The sequence below is a fragment of the Leopardus geoffroyi genome, chromosome C3, assembly GCF_018350155.1.
Source record: "Leopardus geoffroyi isolate Oge1 chromosome C3, O.geoffroyi_Oge1_pat1.0, whole genome shotgun sequence".
NCBI lineage: Eukaryota > Metazoa > Chordata > Mammalia > Carnivora > Felidae > Leopardus > Leopardus geoffroyi.
This window is the reverse complement of record NC_059338.1, coordinates 15,629,662-15,656,671: the sequence shown is the minus strand read 5'-3', so window position 1 is coordinate 15,656,671 and position 27,010 is coordinate 15,629,662. Positions and strand designations below refer to the sequence as shown.

The 27,010-nt window shown below is 36.4% G+C and overlaps 1 protein-coding gene across 3 annotated transcripts in view; it reads right to left on the bottom strand.

The window, feature by feature from the left end:
* USH2A (usherin) overlaps nt 1-27,010 on the bottom strand; it is a 742,577-nt gene that overhangs the window by 570,572 nt on the left and 144,995 nt on the right. For all 3 annotated transcript variants that reach the window (XM_045455771.1, XM_045455772.1, XM_045455773.1), the window contains exons 12-14: nt 16,773-16,968; nt 12,714-13,355; nt 269-452 (exon numbers count right to left, since the gene is read on the bottom strand). In XM_045455771.1, coding sequence (XP_045311727.1) covers nt 269-452; nt 12,714-13,355; nt 16,773-16,968 — 1,022 coding nt within the window. The remainder of the gene's footprint in view (nt 1-268; nt 453-12,713; nt 13,356-16,772; nt 16,969-27,010) is intronic.

Below are 27,010 nucleotides of genomic sequence, written 5' to 3'. Positions count from 1 at the left end.
ATGATTTTAACTAAATATTCCCAGACCTTAACACTATGTATCAACATATAACAAACTATATATTGGAACTCTAGGAAATATTCAAAGATTACTATTATGTTCAACAAGCGCAGACATCAAAGAGTCAAAAATATATCAACAAACTAGAGGGACTAAAATACTGCTTTTTACAAAAAAATACTGACCAAAAAATCACTGTTAGGAGAAAAATTAACTACAAATATTATTCAACACAAATACTTAAATATTAATTATTAAAAATGTTTACCTTCCAGTCTGAGGATCAAATCCAAAGTAATGGTCTTTACAATGGTCACAACTTTGCCCAGCAACAGAAGCATCCTGGCAAATGCACTGACCAGTTAGACTATTGCAGATGTGATGAACTGCACCTGTTATATGGCATGAACATGGCAGGCAGCCAGTGGCATTGCCTGGAGAAATATAAAAACCTGGAGATAAAGAAATAAAAAGTTTTTATATATAGCTCCTATCCAGTCTTTTCTGTAAAAGATACTGTTTTGATTACACAAAACCCAGAACACTATTGTGGCACTTCCCAACTCCCGATACAAATGTGTTTATAGCTGCTCTTAACAAGTGTATCGGTTACAACCAAAGAAGGGCCAAGTAAATAATTTACATTGTACCTGGGTGTCTCCCAGGCAATGAAAATTCAGTGCATGTAAAATCTACTTCACGATCTTTCCACTAAAAACTAGCCCTCCTGTAATATCTCCATTCCCACAAATAGTGCCGCCATTTATTCAGCTGCTCAGCCTACAGCCCTGAGACATCTTTGGGAAGGGACCCAGATAAAAACACAAGATGGCCAGTCTAAATGTAAATTTCTGATAAACAATGAGCCTTTATAGTAAAAGTATGTGACATGTGCTTATATCAAAAACTTATGATTATCTAAAATTTAATTTTAACTGAGCATTCTGTAGTTTGCTAAAACTGGCAACCCTTGAGTCCTTCCCATCCCTCCACCCCTACATCTATCTACTTACCAAGTCCTATGGATGCTGTCTTCTAAGAATTTTAAACTTTCTTTTTTTAAAGTTTATTTATTTTGAGAGAGAGAGAGAGAGAGAGAGAGAGAATGTGAGTGGGAGAAAGGCAGAGAGAGAGAGGGAGATAGAGGATCCCAACGCAGGGCTCAATGTCATGAACCATGAGATCACAACTTGAGTTGGACACTCAACTGACTGAGCCACCCTGGTACCCCAGGAATTTTAAACTTTCTACTCTCCATCCTTAGGGCTGTCTCCCTAGTTACAGTCACCACTAAGTTTATTTTAGTAAATACTATGAAACAGAAGCAATGGTAAGAGCCTTATATTCATTATCTCACTTCCCACAGCAATGCTAATAATTTAGGTATTATTATTACATCCATTATACACACACACACACACACACACACACACACATATATATATATATATATATATATATATATATATATATATATATATATATGACAACACTGAAGGTTACAAAGGGTAACAAACTTTCTTAAAATAACAGTCAACAAATAGCAGATATAATCATCTCAACTACAGAGGCTGTTTCATCTAATGGCCCCCCTCCGGTCCCCCTCCAATCTATTCTTTTTTTTTTTTAATGTTTATTAATTTATTTGAGAGAGAGCAAAAGGGAAAGAGAAAGCAGGGGAGGGGCAGAGAGAGAGGGAGGGAAGAGAATCCCAGGCAGGCTCAGCGCTGTCAGCCCAGAGCCCAATGTAGGGCTCAATCTCACACACCACAAGATCGTGACCAGAGTCAAAATCAAGAATAAAATGCTCAACTTACTAAGCCACCCAGGAGCCCCCAATCTATATTTCATAGAGTATCGGGAAGAACATTTTTCAGAGTGTAGTTGAAATACCTCATTCCTCTACTGAAAATTGTTTGATGGCTTCCTATTCCCTTTAGGAAAAAAATCCAAATTCCCAAAGCAGCCTCCAGTCGTCCTGGCAGGTCCCGCCTCTATCTGCATCTTCCTTTCACTACTCATCCCCAACTCATTCTGCTCCAGTCATACTTCTTCCTGTTCTTGACACCTAAAGTCCTTTTTATTGGCATGTCTGTCTGCTGAAATGATTTTGACCTTTCCTTTCTGCTTGGTTCACTCCTACGCCCATCAGGTCTTGTGACTTCCTTGAGTAACCTACCCTGGGAAAGTTTACATATGCCTGTCACAACTTCATAGCATCTTGTTTATTTACTTTAGAGTGCTCATGAAAATTATAATTAATCTCATTTCACCAGATTGTAACCTCCGTGAAGGCAAGAACCTTATCTGAAAAATTCACCACTGCCTCCCCAGTACCCAGTACAGTGCTTGTCACAAAGTAGGCATTCCCTAAACATTTGATTATACCACACACGTACCAAATTATAAACAGGCATTAATTTCCACAAGTACTATATTTAAAAATCCACAAAATTTAGGTTAATTGTAAACCCCATATTTGTTTCTTATAGCAGAAGGAAAGAAAGAAAAATATGATTAAAAACATTTTCAAATTACTTAAAATTTCTTGGACCCAGAAAGTGGAAGTCAATAGTCAGAAACGTTGAAAGGCATTAGACATTAGAATAATGGAGCAGGCGTATGAGGGAGATGGTTCTTGGTGTCGTGTGTATGTGTATGTTTGCACAGAAGCACATGCACACACAAGCCCATGCATAATGTGACAAGGAATTTTACTGTAACAAGGGAGAGGGGGATTACAGAAAGATTCTAATGAATAAAGTTCTGACAAATGAAAATGATTTGTATAATTGTCATGATCACTAATTTGGGTATATATCACTGAACCTCAAAAAGAGAAAGAACATGAACACAAAGTGAATCCATTTTGTGTTACTATACTATAGGGGAAAACAAAAAGTAATTGGAATATATTATAAATCTCATTTGAGGCTCTGGTTGAAAACAAGCCATTCTCCCATGGCCATCAACAATTTGTTTTTCTTCTCCTAGGCCCAGACTATTCTCTCTTAGAAAGTTTCAGAAATAGTCAAACAGAAAAGATTGCGCTCAAAGAAAAGGAAGAAACTCAAAATCAGTGCCATTCTAACCAGTAGGAAAGAACTGATACTATCATTTTTATAGTAATTGACAACTAGATTATGTCATTTGCTCTTTTGCATCCACTGACAGCAGTTTGCCTTCTATGTGTTTCCGAAATATAGTTATGTAAATTAATATATATATTCACATACATGATTCATCATATAATCAAAGTCACACACTTCAAAGGTTTTTATTTTGAATCCAAGACCACTGTGGCTGTGATTCTACATATTTTTCTTCCTGTGAAGCTACCTAGGTCCTTAAATTCATGATGATGGCATCATGAAGGTACTAACCGCTCTCCAATTTGGATAAATTACCCATTAACACAGATACTTAGAAGTAGAATTAATTTGGACTTATTGCAATAGCTTCAAGCCACAGAGAATTCGAGAACAATTACGGATGATTTTTACAAGAAATGATTTATTAGATAAATCTGTAAATACAACGGGGGTATATTTTGTTGTGGAAAATTGGATTGCCCAACTTTTAGAAAGAAAATAAATGCCATAGAAAAATCAGAGATATAAGCAGAGAAGAACAAAAATGGGGGTGGGGGGGAAACACACATACAACCAAAGAAGCTACAACCTGGAGGTAGGTCTTCAAGGAAAAGCCTGCACTGAAACTTGTCTTGGGGTTAATTCCCATCCTCCTCTCTGGAGCATGATTATAAAGGTTAATCCCACCAGTATTTTACTTGTCCTATTTTTAAGCAGTTCTAATTAGGATGACTCAGGTACCTTCCTGCTCAATGATTACTTCTTGCCTTACCTGAATGTGCCTAATTCTAGACCATTACCTCTCCTTTTATGACTTCCAACTATAGAAAACAACATTTTCCCTTCCCTCCTACTTAAACTTCAACTCCTGAGTATAGCTTAAAGATAACTGACCTTAATTTTCTTTAACTCAATACATTTCTGATCTCCTTCCATTAACTCCACACATCACGTTCCACATCTTCATGGCCATAACATTTTAACTGATCTTTTGGAGATTTCTGTCCACGAATGATTTTGTACCACATTCTGAAGTGCGGTCATTAAGACAACACTATTACTTTACATTAGTTAGTGCTGAGAGTTTGCACATAGAGAGCAAAAATCAGCCCACTATGTTTGTGAATTTCCCCAGTTTTATTTCGGCTAACCCTGGCCCCAAACAAGGCAAGTCTGATGGGGAAAACAATGTGTTATGCAGTTAAAGCAAAAAGTCACCCCTATCATAAAATACCGTTGCTGTATCCAGGAGAAGACTTGCAGAATCCTTAGAGTTCAAAGTTATTAGCAAGGCAGCTGGTATTATCTCCTGTAGTGGCTATTTGCACAGCACAGCACTGTCCTGGGCATTAAAGAAGAGCCCATTTCCTACCAATGTCCCTCCTGAGGACCATGAACAACCAGGCTTTGCCAAGGTCTTGAAATGGGAGAGAGAAAACAAGTTTAACCCCTAGGCCTTATTCAGAAAAGGAGGGCAAAGCTGAGGCTAAGCACTAATTATAAGCCATTTAGAAGAAATAATTCTCACCTTAAGCCAGAGAATGGACATAGTATTAAGCGAAGAGTCTAGGGAGGAATTTGTAGCTCACGTATACCAAGCAACAAACTTTTTTAGTAATGGTTTTAACAATCAATGTTTTCAGAATGAAGTATAGAGAGTGATGCTAATTTTCAAATAAAAGCAATAATTTTCTTCCATTTGGTAATATTATATAAAAATGTTAAAGTTATTATTCAGAGTTGGCCAAATGTCAATGAATGCATCAATAAATATTAATATTATTCATTCCAAGGTATAATTTTCTTATTTAAAAGTTTTTAAAAACTCGGGGCGCCTGGGTGGCGCAGTCGGTTAAGCGTCCGACTTCAGCCAGGTCACGATCTCGCAGTCCGTGAGTTCGAGCCCCGCGTCAGGCTCTGGGCTGGTGGCTCAGAGCCTGGAGCCTGTTTCCGATTCTGTGTCTCCCTCTCTCTCTGCCCCTCCCCCATTCATGCTCTGTCTCTCTCTGTCCCAAAAATAAATAAACGTTAAAAAAAAAAAAGTTTTTAAAAACTCAAATTAGTTTAGATGTTTTAAAGTCTCTGCTCCTATTCTTTCCTCCTGGACTGCTATACATTCCCTGACTACTTTACCAATTCCTTTTTACTTTTAAAACTCAGCTCAGGAATCATGTTTTCAACTAAGTGTTCCATATCCCCCATTCTTCAAGAATGTATCAGTTCCTTCACTTTACTTCTTCTCTATATTGGATATTTCTAACATTGCACTTATCACTCTGTTATATTTACATACAGGGCCTTTCATCCTACAAAACTATGATGCCTTAATATATTTATGATTGTATATCTTACAATAGCATAGCCTCTGGTACATAGTAATGTATGTAATAGATGACTAGTGGAACAATGGATATGTGAATGAAATGGATAGATGGCTACATGGGTAGGTGGGTGGCTGGCTGGCTGGTTAGATATCTGTTACCCCTTAAAATATGAGATGATCTCTTTAACATTTTAAAGAAACATAAGACCATAATTATTGGTCAAAGTAGCCTCGCCTACCAGGAAGGATAGCAGGGAATGTTATATGAATCATGCACAATATACTTAAAATGTAATCTTTGCCATATCAGAAGATGGAAAAGAACTTGAGAAAGAAAATGTCAGTCAAAAACTATGTCTCCTCATCTTAGAAGAAAGAATATACTAACATGCTCATATAAGGGAAAACATTCTATTGGACTTTTCTGCTTTAGAAAAAACTAGAGTTTTCCTATTTATGTGAATATCCATGAAGGGCTTTCATGTGTGTATTCTTTAAAAATCAAATTCAATAACAACAATGAATATAAATAATGGAGGTTCTGATTGTGTCCTGTAAAGTATAACACATAGATATGTGTACTCACAATCCACAGAAGCACTTTTGCATTCTTTGCCCCCATTTTTCTGTCTCAGTGGTTATCGAATGTTGCCCTCCCAGGCCATTGCAACCATCCCAGAAATGTATCCAACTTAGTCCACAGAGATCATCCCAATTCTAGACCCCTCGGTTCCAGTCTTCATTATCTGATCACAGTAGCCTCTCAGAACTCTATTAATTTTCATTTTATGATGATAATTCAGATTCTACACAACAAGAGATCTCCCAGGACCTAAAAGCAGTTAGCCAGAATCATAGATGGGGATGGGGATGGGGATGAGCTTGAAGGTGAGGGAACATTACAAACACTTGTAAGGGTACCTCTTTTAACTCACACTCAGATATTTATTGAGTGGTTGATTATGACAAATATACAATTATTCAGAAAAATGTTTTACTCTTTCAGAGTGCAGACTCTAGTCCAGGGTCCGTTGGACCTGGATTTGTAAACATTTCTTCTACTTAATTAGAATCATTTTCCCTACTATCAAGTGGGAAAATACTGGTCCTTCCAGCATATAAATACGGTGCATATTAAATGGGACTTTTCAGATAAAACCCTATTACAGGGTCTGGCAAACAGTAGACACTCAGTAAATATTATCTATTATCACCATTGCCATTTTTATGAGCCAATTTTCTATGAAAGTGGGATTTTCCTAAATTAAACTTTAAATAATGACTTGTCAATGTGCTTTTTTTTCCTCCACAGATGTGCCTGAGATTATGGTCCATATTGCTCATGACAAGATTCTTTTCTGGTGGTTTATGAAGGAAGAAGCTCTTATCCTGAGACTCAGGTCTCTTTGTGAAAAACACGTTAATCTGCAAAACTGTTTCACCAAACACGAGGACATGTGGCATATCCGGATCTCAGCTTTGATACACTGATTTTTAATGGAATATCAGCCATTTAATTCCAATTCCATTGGTAGTGTCTTACATGCAATTCTGGTTTATGAGCTCATTACTTAACAAAGATGATATGCTTCTTAATGAAACAAGATACTTTGTTTTAGTTTCTAATAGTCTGTATGAATTATAAAACAAAACCAAAAGTAAATATCAGAGGGAAGCATGAGGAATTGTCCTATTAGCACAAAACATGTCATATGAAGCTGTTTCCATTATAAATTAGCCTTTATTTTATTCCAGAGCTGCAGAGTCCTCAATAAACCCTCTCTGCCTCTGGTTCTCAAGGACAAGGGCGGGTCACTGGCTCAGGATGCCTTGACATCCTTCCCTGCATTTTTCGGCCTAGCCTCTGATTAAGTGCTTGCTGCTGAACGTTACGAGGTCATCCAGCACTGAAAAAACGAACTGGGAAAACATATTTAGTGCTATATTTATTAGTGTGGGTATGTGTACATTCATATATGTACACACACTCCAAATAATTTTAAATTAAAGCATTTTTAAAATACTTAATGGAGGTTAAGCAGCATTTTTAACCTCTGTTCAAGTTATTGAATGGCATATTAAAACCAATGTGGCTCTAATGTACCTTCTAATGTGCACTGCTGCTTTAACAAATTGCCTATAAATTTTAGTTGAATTAAGCCTATTCCTTGTACATTCATAGTAAGGTTAGGTTAATAATACATGAGGTTTCATTATATGCACCTTCCTTAATAATGTTTTTTAAGAAAGTGGAACAAGAATCTATGGGCAGTAATCTAGTAGGGGCCAGTAATATTTACAACCACAGATGAAAAAGGCAGGCAGAAGTCCTTAGGCTTGCCCGTTCACCCCTCCTACCCCTTACTTCCCCCTCCACCACTCAACGCACCCGTGTGGAGCTTCTCCCCTGTGGTATGTAATCTAGGTCTCTCAGATGTGTTTAAAGAAGGAGAAAGAAAGCTTCAGATTGCAGTAGTGCATTTTAATGTGTGTACTGCAGAGTTGGCTACTATGAAACATCCATTTATGATAAAGATACTTCAGGATAAGGGTTCTCTCCCTCAATGTAAATTTCACAGCAAGAGACAATAAAACTGGAAAACAAAATTCAAAGTAGTTTCTGAAGCTAGAATGTAGGACCAAAAAACAAAACAAAACAAAACAAGAGGTCCACAAACACATTAGGACCTTTCCATATGCTACACCCATGTGCACAGAATATACTGTTTTGTAAAAAAAAAAAAAAAAATCCATTAGATACTTAGACCACTGTTTTCTTCCTTGCATAGGGTAAAAACCACATCCTCTCTGTATGTTTTCAAAGGAGCACACTCACATACTTGCACTATGCCCGTGCTGAAAAAGAACATATGCCACTAGGGTAATTTTTAATGTAAGTATTAATTGGGGAAACACAGATGGAGTACCCACCAGGGAGATACTGCCCTATGTGCCTGGGATAGAGCACTGAACATCATGAGGAACAGCAGTTAGACTTGGAGGCTGGAGAGAAAGAAACAATGTAAAGACTTGTGGAAACAAGGTTAGAGAAAGATCATGGACATTGCAGTTCACGCAGGCCATGTTTATACCCACGGTGATGGGAAGACGATGCAGGACAGACTGATGCGGTCAGACTACAGTTTGCACAGCGTCCCTTTGGCTGCGTATTGAGAAGTGACTGGAGAAGAATAAAGAGGAGAAAGGAAGTTTAGGAGGCTTGTCAGCTAGTCCAGGAGAAAGATGAAAATGGATGGGGGCGGGGGCGGGTAAAAAGTGGTCTGATTCTAGATCTATTTGAAGGTAAAAGCAACAGGACTGATTCTGATAGAATAGACAACGGTTGTGGAAACAGAGAGGAATCTGAGGGGAGCTGCAAGGATTTGGCTGAAAAGATCACCAGGGCAGATCACGAGAATCTACCAGGGAAACATTTCAGTTAAGCAGAATCAAACTTTTCCCTTCCCAAATCCCCAAAAATGAGATAAAAGAAAGAGAGAAGAGGAAATGGAGGTGAATGCAGAGGTCTGTAAGTAAAAGCTAAGCACTTGCAGTGGAGTGACCAACAGTAAGCTGACTGATTCAGGCTGTATAACTCTAGAAAAAGAGGCTCCAGACATATCTGAAGTCAGGTGTGAGGGGCAGTGAGTCTCCTCCCCAACCAGAAGATTTTCCCTCTTGAATTGTGAGAGAAGACAATGAGTTTTCTCTTTAGAAGTTAAACCAAAGAGTGTTTGGGGTCAACAGGTGCAGGGACAAAGCGCTATAGTAAATGCAGGGATCATAGAGAAGGCTGCCTATGATAGATGATTTTATGTGTCAACTTGGGTAGGCTTGGTGTTGTTCAGTTGTTTGGTCACACACTAGTCCAGGTGTTGTGATAAAGGTATTTTATAGGTTTTCTCAGGATATAAGAACACTAATCTACAGAAATAAGGGCCCACTGAGTGCTCAGAAAAATTATTTAACAAAAGCATGTCACCATGAAATTTTCAGAAATAAGGGATGTAGAAAGGGTAGATGCTTCTAGAATATAAGAAAGAAAAGGAAAGGAAAGAAGAAAAGAAAAGAAAAGAAAAGAAAAGAGTAACCTAATTGACATTGCAAGAGTACAATGTTGAAATAAATTTGTTGAGTTAAAATGATTCTATACAGTGGCAGAATTTCAGATAGTTATGAGTGTGGAATAAAGTTAATTTCAGACATTCAAAATTCTAAAAACACAAACAAACTACTTCTTCCCTATACCCTTCCTCACAAACTACTGAAGTGTGTTCTCTACCAAATACACATATAACATAAGAAAAAGGAACACATCAGATTCAGGAAATGGTATCCAGCAAAGGAGATATGTAAAGGAAATTCTCAGTACAGCTGATATATATATACACATCTCCTATTGGTTCTGTTTCTCTGGAGAACCCTAACACAAATACCCTTGTTAAAACTCCTGATTATTTCTGTGTCTTCAATTAAACAAACCATTTACTGAATGCATGCAACGTACAAGGAACTACACTAGTACCGTGGCTACATGAGTTGAATAAGATAATCCTTGCTCTCAAGACATTGAAACTCTAACAAGGGAAATTATCAACTACACAAATACATAAAATACAAGAATGTTTTAAATATAATAATTATTTTCATTAATGATGATGATCTCCATTCTACATTTTCCTTAAGAGAGAAGACAATTTGCCATGAACCTTTGGAGAGAAGTTTTGTGACAACCGTGCTTAGAGAAGTAGCCAGTAAGGTATTATTCTCCTAGAAAACCAACACTATAAATAAATCGCATAAAAGAAAGGGGCCAGAGGAGACCATCAGGGGAAAGAAAAAAGATTACGTATGAGTTTCTAATATTTTCATGTTTAAATTTGATTTGTATTTTTATCAAAATTCATATGCAGATCGTTGTAAAACTCAAATAGAATTTAAAGGCTCACAGCTTATCGGTCCACTGCTCCATCCTTCTCCCAGGAATCTCCCTGCCCAGAGCAATCACCTTCAACACTCTTAGATGTTTCTTCTGGCTTTTATTTCTGTATTCCTCAATAACATATATATATATATATATATATATATATATATATATATATATGCATATATGCATATATATATGCATAACAATATTTCTCAATAACATATATATATATATACATATGTATATATGTTCTCAACAACATATATATATTGTTCCATCTCAACTTTGAAAATTTAGATTATTGTCTTTCTACATTAGAGGGTAAGTATTCAACTTCTTATATCCTTCCTCAATAATCCCTCTATTTGGTTAAATCAATATTCAGAGATTGACTATATGAGTACAGAAATCTACTTCACAGTTATGCTATAGAATATGCTTTGATTGGATTTCCTTTCTTGAAAAATTTGCCTTTCGTTAGTTTCATAGGAATCTCTTAGGAATTTCTAGGCATCAAAATCCTCCAATAGAACTATACTCAAGAAATCATTTTTGTTGTTTTGTTTTGTTTTTGTTTTGCTACTGAATATATGGACTTCAGGAGGATCTGAACCCCTGATCCTCCCACTCTGACTTAAGCCAGCTGATGTCTAGCTCTGTTGCACAGCTATATCCTAAGAGCAAAACACTCAATAAGCTTTACAGTAGCTAATCACTCAACAGGATATAACATTTGATCTATTAGCTTTGGCTTTTTTTTTTTTAAATAAATGATGGTTGTGTAGGAGACTGAGTACCATATTTCCAAAATTAGAGATATTAATAAATAGTAAAAGAAAAGTTTCATCTTAGCATATATAAAAAAAAGCGATTGCAAATTTGGAAAGATGATTCGGAAGCCGAAAGAGTGCAAGGTATTATAGCTTTCACACGGGCCATCCACACAGCTCTCAGTAATATTCCTGTTTTCTGAGATACTTACCACATTGCTCCTACCTGAAATAGTGCCCCCTAGAAGCCATGCTTCTTTTATGTGATCCTGACACTCCTGGCCTTAAAGTATTGGCTCAGACATAGCCACCCTAACAAAACTGAGTCAGTTAGAATATCCTTCTTGAATTGTAACCACAAAGTAGCTAATAGGTCTCTCTGTATTGCTAGAATGGTAATGAGGTAGACACTTAACCATGCAGAGAGGGAGAGACCAGCAGAGTGTGTGCTTCTACAAAGAGAGAGAGAAAGAGAGAGAGAGAGAGAGAGAGAGAGAGAATATCAATATGGGAATGAATGATTGGATTAATGGATATATATCAGTGTGAGATTTCTAGTTCCTGAGTCCTGACTGCATTGTTCCATATCAGGTTTTATGGGACAGCCAGTGATAATATAGCCCCCAATTATGTCGAAGCTGGTTCAAATTATTTTCTGATACTTACATCTCACAAAGAATGAACTGTTCATCAATTCCATCCTGTCCCTTTGGATTTACTTGTCTCACTGGCCAATGTGAAAGGAAAGGTATGGTTCCATTCCCCTAATCTGGACTCCTTGTCCCGTAAAACAGGATTTCCATCCTACCTATTTCTGGCAGGCAAATCTCCCTTTTGCTTGGCACCGTGTTCTTTTTCACAGGCTCAGAAAACTCAGAACTGATTGGGTAGACAGAACCTTAGCACAGCTGTTAAATGACTAAAACATGTATATTTCTCATGACATTATACTGGCTTTATTATGAAGCAAGTATATTGTTTTGGTTAGATCATGTAGAGGCAAGGAGAAAGCCGTGGGTCCATCTTTCTCCCAGTTGGCAAACACGTAAAAAGAAAGGTACAGTGGGACTAAACAGTAGCCTATTTTATTAATGTGATGTCATTAAAAAATAATTCTAGATGCTCCTTCGTGATGCCAGAACATGTAGCCCATTTAGTAAAAATATTTGGTCAGCTTTATTCAGAAAATCAGTTCGTTGTCTGAATATTTGGCATGGTATGGATAATTAAGTCAAGTTTTCCTTTCTCTGGGAAGCAAAATGTGTTCTTGCTTTTATTAGTTTAGATTTTTTTTCAGTTATTAGAAGGGGATTTACTTCTAGTTGAGAAATTAAATATAAGTAACTCTCAGTTATAAAATGTCTGATTGGCTGGGATTCTTCTAAAGGGTCATCCCAAATATAGATAGCAACACAGATACACTGAATAATCTTGAACACATTAAATAGTTACATCTGTGTTTGATGATAATATAAACACATCAGTGTTGTTGCAAGTAAATTTTTTAGATGTTACAACCCCAAAATAAAGAAGAATCATCCAATATGGGATAATGAAAGGAGAGTCATTGTGCACTGAAAGGCAATACATTTCTCTCTTACCTGGTCGACACTGATTACACCTTCTTCCTTGACGATTAGGCAAACACAGGCACTGGCCACTGATTGGGTCGCAAGTGGTCCCAGGTAATGTCCCCAAGGAGTCACACTCACACATCTGGCAGCCTTGAAAATTGCCACTGGTCAAATTGTACCTGTGAGGCTCACACTGATTACAGTGAAGACCTGTTACTCCTAATTTGCAAGGACATTGTCCTGTTGATTTGTCACACAGCAGAGAGCCATTTACTGTCCCAGTCTTATCACAGTTACAAGGCAGACAGAGGAAAGAATTATTTTGCTGGAGGAAGAAGTATCCTTCCAAACATTCATTGCACTGCCTCCCTCCAACCCTGGGCTTACACAGGCACTGCCCTGTCTTAGCATCACACACAGTTCCAGGGAGGGATCCGGCCGGGTCACAGTCACAGGCCTTACAACTGGGGATGTCCAACCCGTAAAAGTGTTCTCTGCAGGTGTCACACTGAAGTCCTCTGGCTTCTTTCTTGCACTCACACTGCCCAGAAAGAGGATCACAGAGCTTGTGCACTGAGCCGTGGAGGTTACACTGGCAGGGCTCACATCCATCATCGTTATAATTTCGGAGAAATTTAAATCCAAAATTGCAATGATCACATCTAAGCCCTGAGGAGAGAATTTGTTTAAAAGAGTGAAAATGATGCTATTTGAGCTTTCAAGGCAAACAATGCTGCTGCCAACATTTAATGCAGACACAAAATGTTGAGTGTTTCCTCACAGGTAATGCCATAGAGGCCCGGTCGTACATTCAAAATACAGTAACAATACTTACTTTGGCAGTAATATACAACTTTATTTCTGTAACATGATTTATGAAATTTTATGACTTAACACAAAGAGAAATGCTTCCTGCAAATGTTGCTTCTCTTACATATACTGGAGATCCTTTTTAACAAATATTAAAATTTTTATTTTTAATTATTTTAACAAAATGCTCACGTAAAAGTATGGTAGACTGAAACAAAATTTCAAAGCTACTCAGAATAATTACTTATTACATTAGTGACTTCCCTAAAAATTAGATGTCCTACAATATTTAATAAAATGCTAAGCTGATAGCTATTTTGTGTAATGGTATATATACTTTGGACATCACACCTTTAAATAATTAATATAAATAAAACTTATCCAGAGCAATTTTTATTTCAATGCTTTCATATGCCCCTATATTTTATTATTTTCAATTAATATAAATTATGCTCTCCTTGGCTCATAAAGCAATCACATCGCTTGTCATATTGTGTGATTCAGAACATTCCTCTTTAAACACTAAGTAAATTTTGCTGTTATATTACTTCTATTTAAAGGAGTATTACATATATACATTTCACAAACAGAGAAGAATGTTTTATCATCTAAATTTAAATCTTTGACAATTTAGGTTAGTTTCAGGAAGAACATTAGAAGGAAAAAGAATAAAACAAAAATGTTTGAATAGCAAAGGTTGAGATGCAAAATACTTCCTTTAGATAGTTTTCACATCCCCGTGAGTTTAAATAACTGACTACGTGGGGTTGAATCAACTGAAACATTTATTTCAAGCTACGATCGCAATAAAAAAAAAATTAGTCCTAAAACAGCAGTCAAAAACACACTCAGGAACTCATATTTAGAAAAGCATTTCTTAAACTGGAAGGAAATGCATAATAGATATGTATATATATGGATAAAAATTCAAGAACTCCAATGGAAGGCAAGTTCTTTAACAGTGATGAATGACTCACCTAAGGCATATCATTTAATTTCAATAAGGAAAATAAAAAAGGACCACTATTGCTGCAAATTTTAAAAATAACTGTATTGTTAACAAGAATTATGACTCATTTTGAACTATTAAAATTGGTCTACATGGATTCATATCATATCAGTTTTAAAAATATGCGCAGTGCTTATTTGAATATGCCATACATATTCCTGACAGGCAATCTATTCCTAACGATACTCAGGAAGGCCTACAGGGCATCACATTCGGTGTTAACAAGTATAGGCAAGTTAGCCCACTTGGCATTTAATTCACATTCTTCTCCCTTTTTATTCTAGATGAATGACCTACTTTAATAAAATTATTGGTGCTAATGTATTTTACTGGTGATAGAATCATTAGTAAGATTTAACAGTTTTGTTAACTCTAACAGTTTGCTTTCCAAAGCATATACAACATACACCGGTATTTTCTGCTTTTCTTCATATTAACAAGGTAAAATTGAATAAGGACATTTGCTAATCCCATTAAAAAAAGAAACATACATACATATACACACATATAAACACATATCGAGTTCATGTTTTTATCAAAAATTCTGCATGTGTAGAAATAACTCCAGAAATAATAATATCAAAATCATGATTTAATCTTCAAAAATACATACACTTTCCTACGGAAAACTATCTGGATCAATAATTAAGACGTGGCAGGGAGGTCATAACACATTCCAAGTAAATAGAAAATTTTGATTTTTCCTTCCTTCATTCAGCTCTGGAATCTAACCATCACAGGAAAGATTCCACTGTTATAAAAAAAATCAAAGGTTCATTGTCTTTAAAGGTCTTTCCTTAAATTTTGTTTTCAGATCATGAATTTAAAATACACATTATATCATACTAAAGAACAAAGGATGACACATAGATTGAATTCAAAGGTACTGGAATTCACTTGGCGTCACAGATAGCACTTATAAAATGATAGGCTTTTCTTTAGAAGTTACCTATTCTTTTCTTTCCAAAAAGTTAGTTTTTGTATGGCTGAAATGCAGAAGGGCAAGTTATGTAAATGATTTTGATGTAATCTTTCTTTAAAACAGAAATTTTGTGTCTTATCATTAACCATGTCTATATTTTTTAATTAAATTAAAATGAAATGATTGGCTGAATTGTGTAAAACGAGGTATGTATCACTACCTATCTAAAAGATAAAGGATTAGCTTTTGAGTTACAGCACAGAAAGGAAATTGTTATCCAGAATATGTTCATCTGTATGTGTATATGTATGTATGCATTGCGTGTGTGCGTGTGTGTGTGTGTGTGTGTGTCTGCCAGGCATGTTTTTATTATTATAAGGCTCAGGTTAGTGTTAGGAAAACCACGAAAGACTTGGTGTCTTGAGTGACAATAGAAAGGTAAAGGTCTTTTTTAAACTTCCTATATGAACCAACACATATTCAGTTAAAATACAAGACTCACTTCATCAGGAAACTTTCCTCTCATAATATTCTCATATATCAACATTTCAAAGTGCATTATGTACATAGTGCATTTTGGGCACTTGATAAATTTTGTCCTTATGTGGCTATGGTTCCCCTCAAAAATGCTGGATGTAATAAATTGCTATAATCAAATCTAATTTCTGAAAAATACCTGTGGGAGTAACAAACAAAAAAGCACGTCTTGTATAAAAAAATGATAAATAACACCGAAGGTAGCTGTTTATTATAATCAGCTTGGCACTGAATTACAAAATTAAAATTATGTGGCCCTTTATAACTAACCCTACCAATATACATGATCTGTGGAATTATGTTGACTTATTTTGCATTTCATAGGAACAGTTCAAAGAAATATAATAGAAAAAAATGGAAAGATTTATCACAAAGGACCCTGTAGCACAGAATATTTTGAAAAAATCCATTTATTTTGGTCTATTAAGAAAACTAGCATGGAAATGATTTGCTTAGAACTCATTAAGTGTAAAACATTTTGAAAAAGTGCTAATTTTCTAAAAGAAACATCTATGCAGTAAGCAAATTATATTTTTCTATGACTTATTAGTATGGGACCATGTGAACTAATGCATCTACAGAATAAAGAAACTTCTAAAAGGTTGATTAAACTAAGCTTCAAGCTGTAGTTTGATAGAATTATTAATTTAATCATTTTTAGACAGTTAATTTCATCCAAATTGTTTTTTTTTTCCCAGCCTGCCTTGAGCAAGGAAACTTGCTTTACTCTTCAGTTAAGAAATCAAATAGAGAATTTTATCCCAGATGGTAATAGAGATGTGACTGTAAACTTTTGCATTACACATACCAATAACATTTGCTTTGCACTTGCACTGGCCTGAATTTTGGTGACAGGTAATATCTCCATCCACTGTCCCAGAGGTATTACAGTTACAGGGACTGCAGCCATCAGGATCCAACTCTTGTAGATTGTAGAATCCATTCTGGCACTGATTGCACTGTCTGCCAGACACACGTCTCTTACAATTACACTGGCCTCCCATCTAGAGAAGATACAACATTTTGTAGAATGATGAACATATCTATTTTTAGATAATTTGCTCATTAGGTACAAGACAGGGAGGGAGGAAGGAAAAAAAAAAAAAAAACTTTAAACAGACAAGAAGGTAATAAGGTACGTTTCCTCCTGACACAAAACATGGGAAGCTTCAGCAGGGTGAATATATAGAACTGAATGAAAATAACCCCCAAGAAAGTCAGTAGTATGTGACTAAAAGGGAAATGTGGAATTAAGCACTAAGTACCACATAAAGAAATCAAAATATAGTCATGGGGAGATTGAAAATAGAAAAGAGCCAGCAGTTAATTTAGTCTCACAATTTTACCTCTCATCTGCTAGTTTCCCCTCATCTACTGTCTCATTGACCCAAACTTGCTTGATACATGCCAGGTGCTTAAACTAAGAGCAGATCTTTCTATAATTTATCATCCCATCAGGGTTTCAACAGTGTTTAAAATAAAGTTCTTTGTTAATATAACCATGTGTGCCTACTGATATTGACCCTGATAACTTTTTTTAAAAAATACAATTCTGTTTTTAGGAACATGTCAGCATATTTATGGCTCATTTGTAACATGACTTAGTTACATTAAGTATATTTAGCTGATTTATATTGTTATAAAAAATGCAAAAATAGTTATTTGTTTCAGAGTAATATCAAGTAAATAACAACTGAAAAAAAAGTATTTTTCTTCTTCAAGCTGCTGTTTGAGAATGAAATGCACAAAAGGTATAATGCTTATCTACTATATACATAAATAATAGTATGTTGTTTAAAGAAAGATAAATAGAGCCTACACTTTCCCTGAGAGAACATATCCATATAAAATGTGAAATTAATATGAGAAATTTAAAAATAACTTAAAGACTTGAAAAAGAGATGCCAATGTAGACATCAAATCTCTTATAAAGTCACTGGCATTTCTCCCTGGTTTTCCTTCAAATGAACTGAATCTAGCTTTCCACATTTGGAGACTGGGTTATCACATAGGGAAGTAACCAACGTGTAGACAGGCATGATTTCATTTACCTTTAATCTCAAGTACACTAAAAATAATCAGGTTGGGGGCCACCTGGATGTGTCAGTGGGGTAAGCATCTAACTCTTGATTTCAGTTCAGGTCATGATCTCATGGTTTGTGGGATCGAGCCCCACATCTGGCTCTGCACTGACAACTGCAGAGCCTGCTTGGTATATTCTCTCTCTCTCTCTCTCTCTCTCCCTCTCTCTCTCTCTCTCTCTCTCTCTCTGCCCCTCCCCTGCATGTGCATGCCCTCTGTCTCTCAAAATAAATAAATACACATTTGAAAAAAGATATCAGGTTGGGATTCACACGTAAAAATGTAGAGAAGCGTTTTTAAATTAAAGAATTTAAAGAAATCTATCCCTGCTCCATTCTTCCTCATGTGAGATACAGGGACTCACTGGACTCATTCTGTAAAGATAAAAGAATTGATATATAAATGTTTAATACTCTGAAAAACAGAGGCTGATACATGTACCAGGTGTAGTGGTAGATAATGATGAACTTCAATATCAAAGATGCATATAGATCCAGAAAGATATGCAAAACCATGAATTATTACTTTGTACCCATGTTCCCCACCCCACTCTCACCCAGCCCCATGGAATCCAGACAGTTACTCAAGACAGAGATTTTATGTGGCCTGCAAAAGTAAGTGGCCTTTAATGGTGAATACGTGTTATATATAACCATGGAAATCTAACAGTCCTTTGATTACACACTTTCCTGCAAATAAGATAATACAATTTTACTCCCATTTCCTTAAAAGTTTGTATAATACAAACTTATATCTTCTTTAAGTGTGCTATGTGGTGAAAATGTGGTTTCAAAGTAAGTGATAAAGGCTTTATGAAAAGTTTTCATTTAATCAGTTTCTCAAAATTCATCTGAAAATACAAATATACTTCTGTACAACTCAGTTTCATTTATATGTTGGCACATAAATCTACTCATCCTCCAAGACCAATTCCTGTCCACCAAGAAGTAGAAAGACAGAAGGGTGTGCTTCTCTCTTTATAAATATACTTCGCTTATGCACTGCAAAGGAAACAATCAACAGAACTAAAAAGCAACCGACAGAATGGGAAAAGATATTTGCAAATGACATATCAGACAAAGGGCTAGTATCCAAAATCTGTAAAGAACTCACCAAACTCCACACCCGAAAAACAAATAATCCAGTGAAGAAATGGGCAGAAGACATGAATAGACACCTCTCTAAAGAAGACATCCAGATTGCCAACAGGCACATGAAAAGATGCTCAACGTCACTCCTCATCAGGAAAATCCAAATCAAAGCCACACTGAGATATCACCTCATGCCAGTCAGAGTGGCTAAACTGAACAAATCAGGAGACTCTAGATGCTGGAGAGGTTGTGGAGAAATGGGAACCCTCTTGCACTGTTGGTAGGAATGTAAACTGGTGCAGCCACTCTGGAAAACAGTGTGGAGGTTCCTCAAAAAATTAAAAATAGGTCTACTCTATGACCCAGCAATAGCACTGCTAGGAATTTACCCAAGGGATAAAGGAGTGCTGATGCATTGGGGCATTTGTACCCCAATATTTATAGCAGGACTTTCAACAATAGCCAAATTATGGAAAGAGCCATATTATGGAAAGACATTTCCAAATTATGGAAATGTCCATCAACTGACGAATGGATAAAGAAATTGTGGTTTATATACACACTGGAATAGTACGTGGCAATGAGAAAGAATGAAATATGGCCTTTTGTAGCAACATGGATGGAACTGGAAGGTATTATGCTAAGTGAAATAAGTCATACAGAGAAAGACAGATATCATATGTTTTCACTCTTATGTGGGTCTTGAGAAACTTAACAGAAGACCATGGGGGAGGGGAAGGGGGGAAAAAGTTAGAGAGGGAGGGAGCCAAACCATAAGAGACTTAAAAACTGAGAATAAACTGAGAGCTGATGGGGGTGGGAGGGAAGGGAGGGTGGGTGATGGGCACTGTGGAGGGCACCTGTTGGCATGAGCACTGGGTGTTGTATAGAAACCAATTTGACAATAAATTTCATATTAAAAAATAAAATAAAATAAAAAAATAAAAATACACTTACAAAAAGTCAGATTCAACACTTTTATGTTTCCATTCTCTTTGGTTGAATACTTCTACACTAACCCAGTTAAATATTACAACCCTGAAAAGTCGTGGGGATGAAAGGTACAGTGTAGGGAATAGAGTCATGGTATTGAAATAGTGTTGTGTGTTGACAGATGGTAACTACATTTGTGGGGAGCGCAGCGCAACATAGAGAGTTGTCAAATCACTATGCTGTACACCTTAAACTAATTTAACATTGTATGTCAACTATACATTAGTAAAAATCAATAAGAAAGTAAGGAAAATACACTCCTGTAATTGTTATCTCCAGAAAGATAGGTAAAATTTATATTCACTTAAAAATATAGAAAACAAAAAGCCTTAAGAAAGAAGCAATCTGTTAAGGAAAGAGCTTTTGAATATTAAAAATACAACAGGCAAAATAAAAATCTCAATAAGAAGATTGGAAAAGAAAGTGGAGAAAATTATTCAGAAAGAATAATAACAATAGAGACGAAAAACAAAATAAAAATGGAACATTTCCAGAAAGACAAAAAAATAGAAAAAAAAAATAAGGGAGAAAATTACCAAAGAATACAAAGTAAACATTTTTGCAGACATGAAATGACAGTTTAAAAGGACTCAACCAGGGGGACGCCTGGGTGGCGTGGTCAGATAAACATCCAACTCTTCTTTTTTTAAGTTTATTTTATTTATTTTGAAAGAGAAACAGAGTGTGCAAACAGGGGAGGGGCAGAGAGAGAATCCAAAGCAGGCTCCACATTGTCAGCACAGAACCCAACACAGGGCTTGATCTCAGAACCCTTGATCTCACGAACCATGAAATCATGACCTGAACTGAAATTAAGAGTATAGCGCTCAACCAACTAAGCCACCCAGATGTACCCCCTTGGACTCCTGATTTAGGCTCAATTTATGACCTCACGGTTCCAGAGTTTGAGCCCCTCATCAGGCTTCATGCTGACAGGATGGAGCCTGCTTGGGATTCTCTTTCATTCCTGCTCTCACTGTCCTTCCTCCACTCTCTCTGTCTCAAAATAAATAAACTTAAAAAAAAAACAGGGCTCAGAATGTGCTGGCAAAATTAATGGTAGGGGGAGGGAAGGACAACATTTGGTAAAATCCCACAAAGCATTCAAACAAAAGGCACGAAAACATCTAGAGAACAATAAATCCAACATGAAAGAAATATAGAATATCAATGAAGTGTTCTACAGTGTTATCGTAATCCAGAACACTAAATCTTAACTTCCAAATTATGAGTGAAATTATTTTCCAGTCTACAATTCACTACCAGGTCAAAGAAGAAAGAATCACAATACTTTTCAGATATGGAAGGATTTAAAAAATATAACTTCCTCTCTGGGGAAGTTCATGGAGGACATGACACCAGCAGATTAAAAACAAAAATTAAACAAACAGGGCCACGTGGCTCAGTAGGTTGAACATCCAATTCAGCTCAGGTCAGGATCTCACAGTTCGTGAGTTCAAGCCCCATGTAGGACCCTGTGCTGATAGCTCAGAGCTTGGAGGCTGCTTCAGATTCTGAGTCTCCCTCTCTCTCTCCCCCTCCCCCACTCATGCTGTCTCTCTTTCAAAAATAAACACTAGAATTTTTTTTAAAAGTAAACAAACCATAGCAACAACAATTCAAGCATGGGATAAAGGGGATGAAGATTCAGAAGTATGTGGAAAGTGTCAGGCTAATGGCTGGGCAGGAGACAGAGAGGGCCATTGGTCCAGACTATATCCAAAGGATGGAACCCTCTGAGAAGGTGGGGCCATACAGATGTACTCATTATACTTGGACATATTAAAAAATAAAAGACTTATAGATATGCATGTTGCAAAGATGTCAGCATTTGGGGGAAGAATTAGGGACAGACTACATAGAAAGCTAAACATATATAAGGAAAGGAGTTATTCAATCTTTAAATTATTAAATTATTAAATCTTTACTAAGGTATTAAATATAGTCAGGATAAAAGATTATGAACATTTTTGAAGACAGAGTCAACATGATTTGCTAACAAATTATATATAACTGCTAAGAGAAAGAGAATTCAAAAATGATAACCATGGGTCTTACCATGAACAATTCGAAAGACAGAGTTGCTGTTAGCTAAGATGGGAAAGGCTATGGGTGAAGCAGATCTGGGGGAAATCAGGAGATAGGTTTGGGACACATTAACTTTGAGATATCTGCTAGATATTGAGTATTTAATTTAAAATATGAATGTGGAATGCACTTGAGCATTGCCTGCATATTCACAATATTTGAAATTAAGTATCAGCAAGGGAACAGAGGTAGATAGAGGAAAGATCCATAAAGAGGGTTCTGGAGAGGAATGGGGATCAAAGGATTTTAACTAATAGTATGTTTATTTGCTTAAAGGGAAAACAAAACACAGGTGTACACATTGATAATGCAAGGAAGGGAAAAGTCAAGTGCAGTCCCTGACTTGCCCACTATCATGGCCTCTCCTTTGGGAAGGTGATATCTACCCATTTCTATCCTTTTACAATACTGAGTCCCTCCCAAGTTAAAGCATTTTCCCTCTTCTGCTATCCTACAGCATTTTATTGTTATATTACTCCATCCTGCAATTCCCCAGTGTCTAACTTATGATTATTATATGCCTATCTGAAAATACCTCTTCCCAGGGTCCTATAAGCAACCCAAGGGCTCTAACCTGATGCATCTTTCCACCTCCCCTGGATCCAACAGGATTCCTGACACATAGTAGATGCCCCACAAGTTTATTTTGAGTAAATGAGCCTTTGATTTTCTCAAGCACTCCTTGGCTTACAACAATATCAACCTTTTCCTTTGAATGCTTAATATATTGCAGGCAGAGTGCTACAATGTTTTATGTATTTTTTCTACTTATTAGCAAATAATACTGTGAGGCATTATAATTCCAAAGGAAAACTAAGTGACTTTTCCAAGGCCTAGCTTAAATGGAAACTTAGGGCTATATATATGGTTGCAACCCTCTGTGCTTATGGACTGCAGTATGCAGTCCGCCTTAGAATTTAACGCTCACTCTTAGGCAGTACTCTAAGGCAGTATTGCGCCTTAGAATTTAATGCTCACTCTTATTCTGTTTCCTCAACTAAATGGTGTAGGTATAAATTCCTTATTCATCTGGAGGTGACGTAACTACTAGTCACAGTATAAACTATACTCTGTCCCCAAAATCTACCTGAATCTTGGTAATCTATAAAATGAGCATAAATATTCCTACATCTGTTGTCAGGATTAAGTGAGATTATTAATTTAAAAGTATTTAGTATCATCTCTGGAACACAGTAAGTGCTTGTTAAAGATTAGCTATGATGATTACTATGCAGATTTCACACTGATGTTGAACAAATAGTAGTAATTAAACAAATTCATCAAATAACTGATAGTCAATTTTTTTTTTCATCCTTCCAGAATACTTGAGGGATGTGTGGCAAGCACTTGCAAAGTAAAAAGGCCTGTGCCTTTGCATCCTGTGGAAGGGCACAGAAAGCTTTGGATGCTCCTTCCCTTCTCTCTTTTGCTCATTCTACTCCAGGTACATAGCTTCTTTTCTGTTCCTTGAACACATGAGGGATGTTCTCACTTTAGGATACTTGTACAGGCTGTGCCCTCTGCCTATGATTCTTCACTTAGATTTCCACACAACTAACTCCCTCACCTCCTTCAGTCTTTAAATCAAATGTCACCTTCTCGTGGGGACATGTCTTGACTATATATCTAAAATCGCAAGCCCCTTCCTTAAATGGCACTCCAGGTGTTCTACATTGTCCAACTTCTTCCTTAACACTTAGCAAATAAACTTACTTATTTTTACATCGACAGATTTTTGTCTATCTCATCTACTCCCCAAACCACATTATGATGGAAACCTCACAACAGCGGATTAGTCATTTTACCATGTTTGAAATGCAGGACACTTCATTTTATAGAAGATGAAACCAAACCTTAGACAGACAGTCAGTGGCCTCACTGCCAAATCGATGCTCATGGCCATTTTGCTAAATTCACTCTGCTTGTGATAAGCTACAAATCTAATGATAACAACAGCGAGGAGTTGTTATCCTGGACCCAAGGAAGACCCATTCCTAGACCCAAGGAAGGTCGACGCAATGGTCTGTGCCTGCGAGGAGATGGACGCACAGAGAAGAATCAGCAAGCATTCCGGTTATTATTTTGTGAATTTCTCTGAATAGCACCGATGTTTGTTAATGACTGCCATAACACTCCCTGGTGACCACACTCAGGACCTCTTCATTTTGGATCATACTGCAAAAGCCTCTGTACCAGGCTATGTAGCAAGGGTGCACACATGCGGTCAAATGTGTGACCACTGAAACAATGAATTTGGCACAGATACCAGTGACAGTAGAAAAGAGTAAGATTCTGCAATAATTAGCTTCGCTTTCTCAGCTCTCCTCTACATCAAGAGATGAAATTCTGTCAGGCTCATTTCAAGGCATTGGATAATCCTTACATGAATTCCTTTGTGTTTAATGAAAACATGAAGTATGATTTCAAAATTAATAAATTAGGTGAGCATAGTCAATATTTATCAGAGGTTCTCTATGCAATAGACACTATATTTTAAGTAAGTTAAAGCAACACTTCTAAAACAGCAGAAATGTATGTCTTCCTATGTACTCATTTGGCTGGTGGTAGAGAAAATCTAATGTTCTGTAGATTACATCTTGTCACTGAACTCACTAAAAGCCAATGAGATAATGTTGATGTTGCCATGCAAAGTAAGAACCTGAAAAGCAAACTTAAAAGTTTAAGAATAGGAAGTCTGCCCTGGAAATTAAATTGGATTTGGAGAGTATTGTTTGAACAGAAAACAACAGAAAAGAAATACAAATGAGGGCAAAAAAATACATCTTTTAAGCAGTAGTACATTCTTCAGAATAGTCTTTTCTTTTATAGAGACTATAGACTTTTATAGAAATTCTTTAATCCAAATTCCACAATGTGGCCTCATCATGCCTCTCTGGTCTCTCATAACATTACTACTGTACCTCAGTGATGGCCTCAGAGTTTCTATAGATTGCTGGATGGCAGCAATCTGGCTGGAAATGTCATACAGGCATTTGCTTTGTAACTACATTTGCTTCATTTCGTACATTTTTTTTCTTTCTTCATTTTGTACTACATCTGACCTCTGATACAATTTTGAATAGAAGTCGTAAGAGAAAACATCCATGTTTTGTTCCTGATCTTAGGAGGGACAAGTTTAATGTTTATTGTGAAGTATGCTGTTAGCTGGAAGTTCTTTGCAGATGCCCTTTTCAGACTGAGGATTTTCTCTTCTATTTCTAGTGTATAGAGTATATTTATCATGAAAGTGTTTTGATTTTTTCAAAAGTTTTTCAACACCTATTGAGATTATTATATGGGATTTATGTGGCTATTGCATTTATTGATTTACTTTTTTAAAATGTTTATTCTGAGAGAGTGCCCACTAGCATGCATAAGTGGGGAAACAGCAGAGAGAGGGAGGGAGAATGAGAATCCCAAGCAGGCTCCGTGCTGTCAGCACAGTCTGACATGGGGCTCAATCATACTAATGGTGAGATCATGATCTGAGCTGAAATCAAAAGTCCGATGCTTGACTGACTGAGCCACCCAGGCACCCTGCATTAACTGATTTTCAAACATTAAACCGACCTTGCATTCTTGGAATAAATGCCAATCAATCATGATACATTACCTGTATTATATATTGCAGGATTCCATTGGCCAATATATTATTATTTTACATCTATGTTCACATGGAATACTCAAATGAACTTATTTTTAAATGTTTTATCAGGTTATGAGATTAGGGTTAGGTTGCCCTCATAAAATGAGTTGGGAAGTATATACTATTCCTTAGTTTTCTGACAGTCTATGTATGGCTGATTTGATTTACTCCTTTACGTTACTGATGAATTCACCAGTGAAGTCATGTGGACCTCAAGTTTTCCTTCTTGAAAGGGAGTTTTGAAATTTGAATTTTGATTGCAAATTCAGTCTCTTAAATTTGTATCAAGTATTCAGATTTTCTATTAGGTTTGTATTAATGTTCTATTTCTTCTTTAGTTTAATGTTAACTTGTCCATTTAAGATGCCAAAGTTATTAAGAGAGAGTTATTCATAATACGAAGTGTTTGTAGAATATTCTGTGATATCCTTTTGTTTTGTTTTTTTTTTTACAATTTCTGTTGTTGGCAATTTGCAGTTTCTTATTGATCAGTTCATCAATTTTATTAATCTTTTCAAGGAACTAACTTTGAGTTTGTTCATTTTCACTACTGTTTGCCCAATTTCTATCTGGCTGATTTTCAGGCTTCCTTTCCCTCTTTCTTCTACTCACTTTGTGTTTAGTTTGCTTATTTTTCCTTTCCCATGATCAGTCTTCTGGCTCAGAAAATAGCTTCACATTGATGCCTGGCTCTTTATCTGATGCAGTCACTTTGTCATTCATTCCTTATCATTAGGGCCTCTTTTCCCAGTTTTTTTAAGAGACTAAAATTACTCAAAAAGGACCGAGTTTGAGTAAGTATAGGAAAAGCTGTGGTAGTGCAGTTGAGCATTGTGCTAATAGGTGAAATGTGGAGTGAAGGATAAGCTTTGATTGGTAAAAGAAGTGGAAAAAGAAGGAGAAACAGGGGCCATTACATAAGAAGGCAAACAACAAGAACTTGGGCTTGTGTTTTTTTCATGTATTCTAGACATTTACTTTCAGTTAGGCAGTAAAAGTTGAAAGGGACTTCAGAGAAAATAGGGACAATGATTCTATGGCCACAGAGTCTGTAAGTCTTTCCAAATTTTTTAAAAATTTGTTAACATTTATTCATTTTTGAGAGATGGAGAGAGACAGAGCACGAGTGGGGGAAGGGCAGAGAGA